The sequence below is a fragment of the Vigna angularis genome, chromosome 4 (assembly GCF_016808095.1).
Source record: "Vigna angularis cultivar LongXiaoDou No.4 chromosome 4, ASM1680809v1, whole genome shotgun sequence".
Classification (NCBI taxonomy): Eukaryota; Viridiplantae; Streptophyta; class Magnoliopsida; order Fabales; family Fabaceae; genus Vigna; species Vigna angularis.
Genome location: NC_068973.1, coordinates 31,515,061 through 31,519,807, shown reverse-complemented (window position 1 = coordinate 31,519,807; position 4,747 = coordinate 31,515,061). Strand labels below are relative to the sequence as shown.

The 4,747-nt window shown below is 36.9% G+C and overlaps 1 protein-coding gene across 1 annotated transcript; it reads right to left on the bottom strand.

Moving 5' to 3' along the window:
• LOC108330793 (auxin response factor 17) lies at positions 1-3,616 on the bottom strand. The gene is made up of 3 exons (XM_052877248.1): positions 2,341-3,616; positions 643-1,296; positions 1-142 (listed from the first exon to the last, which is right to left on the bottom strand). The coding sequence occupies exons 1-2, from the start codon at positions 3,409-3,411 to the stop codon at positions 700-702; spliced, it is 1,668 nt and encodes a 555-aa protein (XP_052733208.1). The 5' UTR covers positions 3,412-3,616; the 3' UTR covers positions 1-142; positions 643-699.
• Between the last annotated feature and the right edge of the window lie 1,131 nt (positions 3,617-4,747).

Below are 4,747 nucleotides of genomic sequence, written 5' to 3'. Positions count from 1 at the left end.
TCAGTCGTCAAATAAAAAGAAAAATTGTATTTAGAAATATCATAAAATGTTCTGTGAAAAAAAATAGCATAAATTGTGAGATATGAGATTTAAGTCCAGGGTCAAAAGGGTAGTCAGCTTCCGGCCGGAAAGAAGTTCCTACCTGGATGAATAAATTGCAACCAAAGTTAGTAAAAGAATTTACATGCTTTTTAATCCAACAAGACATCAAACTAACCAGCTAAACTATTGTTTTAGTATAATTATTATGCTCACACAACCATTACTAATAAATCATTCATTATGATTTTGACTCTATATATGGTATGAACGAGGCAAGTGTCTGGGGTTCGATATCATGAATATACTAAAGGCGAATTTATAAGAATAAAAACATAATTAAAAACACAATCTAAATGCACTCAAAATAGCAAAATCATAAATGTTTCACACTGATTTGGGGGGACTAATATGTAGAATTCAAATCTACTACGCACTTGGTCGGAACAATCCTTCAAAATATACCAAGTCGTACATTCAAACATTATAGACAGAATACATGTAGTTGAGCTACGGAATCCATCAATAAAGCACCAGTAGCTGATTTTGTAATTGATTTGTTTGGTGGTAAGAAATTCAATTCACTAGGAAATAAATGCATACCTGTATAGCTACTTATATGTATCATATAATCACAGCCACTTTCAATAGTAAGAATCGTCATCTGCCAGGGGCTTTATCTCCTGTGATAGCGCAACCAGTGCCTGTTAAATCATTTTGAACAGGTTGTTCTTTCCGAATGACTGCACCAAATAGCTGAAATGAATCGGGCGCAGGTTTTATTGAGTTGTTGGTATTCCCAAGAGTGTCTGTGACACAGGAATGGAAACTACTATCAGGTGATAATTCATCAGATTGAGAGTTGCCGCCAACATGTAGTTCTGTCGGCAAATTTTTCTGCCTTGAAAATGTGTTGTTTCCAAAGGAATTATCGATACACAGATGAGACAAGTCCCTTGGATAACTGGGAAAACTTGATGCAGAAAATACATCATGCCTGGCTCCCTGCATGCCAGCAGGAAAAGTACTATAACCCAAATATGCCGGATTCAGTTGTACCATTGCTGAATTAGTGACTCCGGCCACAGAAAAGGTTCCTCCCTCTCCATTAGTCAACACCCCATAACCATTAGCAGTTCTGAGCCTTTTAGCTGGGGGGAATGCTGGATGAAGGGCAGGTGGGGGGGAAACAAGTTCCACCTGCCAAGGACTAACCCATTTTCCATTCCGCGGCCCTTCAGGTTCATCCCATGTAACCTATGATGTTAAAATCAGAAAACAGTTTGCAAACAAAAAACAAACAAACTATCCACTAATTTGATAATTTTTTGCAAATCATACCTCAACAACGTAGAACATCTAGACAAAGGTGTATAAATTCAACAGGCAGAACAGACAAAGGCAAGACAAAACAAAAAGCAGGTACCCCAGCATAGCAGACAACCATAGTTATCAAACTGCCACATTTCCCTGTTCAGTCTCTTCATTCACTTAACATACACTAGCTAAAATGATAAATATAAACTACATTGAACCTTCTCCAATGCTTTTATGCCCAAAAGAACGTGTCAGTATTCTGTTCTCATATTTCACCAGCAAATAAAATGAATATATTTTTCAATGCCCCATTCCATTATTTTGAGAGCAGCCTTGTATACAATAATAGAACCATAAACCACAAAAAAAATTTCGGGAAAAATCCTCTATAAAATAAGATAAGTAATTCCGTGCTAAGTTTCACTCCACAACAACAAAAAACCGACCCCTCTCCAACTAGGAGAATTAAATGACACAATTAGGGGTTCTCACCTTTCAATATCAGTTTCTTGTTGAGTAAAGTTCAGTTCTAGAATCAATACAATGCTAATGAGAAACATGATTAAATGAAACCTTATAGAGAATCAATCCCTGCATAAATGAAACCTCATAGAGAATCAATCTACGACAGAACAAGAAGTGTATCATACTCATATAGCCACACATTTTGCAAGCAAATGAAGAGTTCTACGCAAATAATTTTCGGCGATTGGCTAATTAAAAACTATGTAGATCCACCCGCATGCATCCTAGTCTCCCTTCCTTATAAAATTCAACAAGAAGGAAAGACTCAGTGTCTCGGAAAAGTCATACACAAGTTTTATTTCACCATCTCCACCCTAATCTTCTTTGACATTAATCCCTAAACCAAAACTTATCCAAGAAAGTAAAATTCATAAAACATAATACCCACACTCACACACATTAAAGACAAACAAAATAAACCACTGTCATTCCGAAAGAATTGGCTATTATATATTATACCTGAAGCATGCGCCAAGGCGAACTGCACCATTGGCCATTATCGTGAGATGAGACAGCAGAGACGGTACCCTGAAACCAAGTCATCCTGGATGAATCGTCTGTCTCCACAGACATCTTCACTCTCATTCCTTCGCTCCATGCAATCCTCATAGCTGCATCCACCACCTCAATCTTCACCACGAACTCAGACCAACCAGCCTTGGGATAATAAACAACCTCAAACTTCATTTGTCGCGCAGCCAATTCTGCAGCTTCCACAACAACCTTAGCCGTCAGTTTCCCCTTCCCGTCCCTCTTGAAAACTCTCTTCATCTTCTCTTCGTCTTCTTCCTCGTCCTCCTCCTCCTCAATTAACATGAGTTTCGGGCAGTTGGCCCTTTCAGAAGAGAAACGTGTGGCGCGACGAATTCCGACAAACAAACGTTCGGCACGCTTCATAAACAGGACAGAGTCTCCAGCTACCAGTTTCTTGTTGTTGACGAACGTGCTCCAGCCAGTGGTGAGCAAGTGGCGGCGTGGAGTCCCACGATAAATGTGGCGGAACTCCCAGGTGAAGCCGTGCACGTCCGTGACAGAGAGGTTCTGCACGGGCGGGTCGGCGCCAAAGTTCAGCTTCGGAAAGACAGAGTCGGCGCAGAACCTAGGCACGGAGAAGCCCCCGCCGTTATTGGCATCAGACGGCGTGAGAATCTTAGCGAACGAAACAACCTCGTTGTCGTCATTTGGCGGAGGAGCAACAGCAGGAGGAGCAAAGGCAGGAGTATGGAAGGATTCCACAGGAAGGTTGTTACCAACAGGTTGGAGAACCATCTTGGTGAAAACCTCGTCGGTAAGAGGATCGGCAAGAAAATTAACCGAGACAACACTGCAGATAATGAAGGGTTTGGCAAGAAGGTGACTGGAGAGATTCTTGGGTGCCGAAGACGCTTGATCAAAGTGTCCCTGAGGAAAGTAGTAAACCATAGAATTTGGCTTCGGGATTTCCACAGACGGTCCAGCACAGGCTTGCCATATGGCCGGCTCCAGTTCGCTGGGCTGCTGCGGCTGTGACGGTGGCGATTGTCGTGGCATTGTTCAATCAGATAATCAAAATTCAAAATTCGTTACCTACTACAGAAGATTAAGGTGGGATTGCTTAGGGTTTTGGAACATACAGAATCCAATGGGAGTATTGTTTTTATAGTGTTGGTGATCCGGTCTCTGTTATGGAAAGATAACACTCTAACTGAAAGATACAGTCATCTTCTCACTCTATCAACTATTTTGTCTCCTGGAATTCACAATTCTCACTCATTTACTATTCTGTCCCTCTTTACACATAACAGAATATATTGCCTCTAGCCATTCCCATCCTTTCATCTAATTCTATCATATTTTTAATTCTTTTATCTTTTTTTATTTTATCTGCGTAAACAGAATAGATGTAATTATTAGCCTTGTTGTTCGGGTAACTTTAAGGAAAACTATATTTTGACATTCACCAAAAAAAAATATTACTTGCCCACTTCAAGACCATTTTAATACTATATTAATATTTTAAGTTAAAAGATATGAAAATAGTCAAAATATCAATATTTTAGATTATATTGTATATGTATTTTGATTTATGAGTTTTAAGATATCATCTCTAAAATTAAATCTGTCTTCTCCCTCTCTTTCTTCATTTAATATTGTACAGCTTACGAAAGGAGAAAGGGCTAATTACTTGATGATTTTATTTAGTATTAATGTAAACATATATTTCTAATATACTAAAAACATTATTTTAAAGTAAAAAATAGAGCTTTCTTTGTCTTTTGCCCTTATAATAATAAATTTGTTACATTCAGGCAAACAGAAGTCAAATAATGAAAAAAAAGATAGAGATTCTGGTATATTATATTGGAGAAAGTTTTTTTAAAAGTAACAGACCAATAACAAACTACGAGCTGATCGTCACACACAACTCGTGGTATAGGTACATGTGGTGTAGTCTCTCATATTCAAATTTTAAATATTTGTTTATATTTTATTCAACTAATGATTAATTTAATTAAAATAAATTTATTTCTGTTTAGTATATTGGATTATAATATTTTTGGTAATTTTTTTATAAAAGGATTTCTTTTTGTGCATTAATGTTCACCTTACAAACTTTATAGATTTTTTTCCATTTTTTTTTTATCATTGTAACTTTATCCATTACTTGTCACCAGTAAGCTGCCAATTTTAACTCAATTATATAACTTCTCAAATTCAATTTTCAGCATTTAATTATTATTTTTATAGAACTTATATTACACATCATTATCTATTATATTATATTATGATATCTAAGTTAATAAACATTTAACTCTATTTTATCTGTGGTGTATTTTATATATCTTTTATCTCTCTCAACTACTCTCTTTAATATAAGATGGTCAAG

What these genes read in the sequence shown, in the direction of transcription:
- LOC108330793 (XM_052877248.1), bottom strand. Translation starts at nt 3,411, where the DNA reads ATGCCACGACAATCGCCACCGTCACAGCCGCAGCAGCCCAGCGAACTG. An exon ending in CGCCTTGGCGCATGCTTCAG is followed by an intron (nt 1,297 to 2,340) that starts GTATAATATATA and finishes TTAACATCATAG; the next exon opens with GTTACATGGGATGAACCTGA.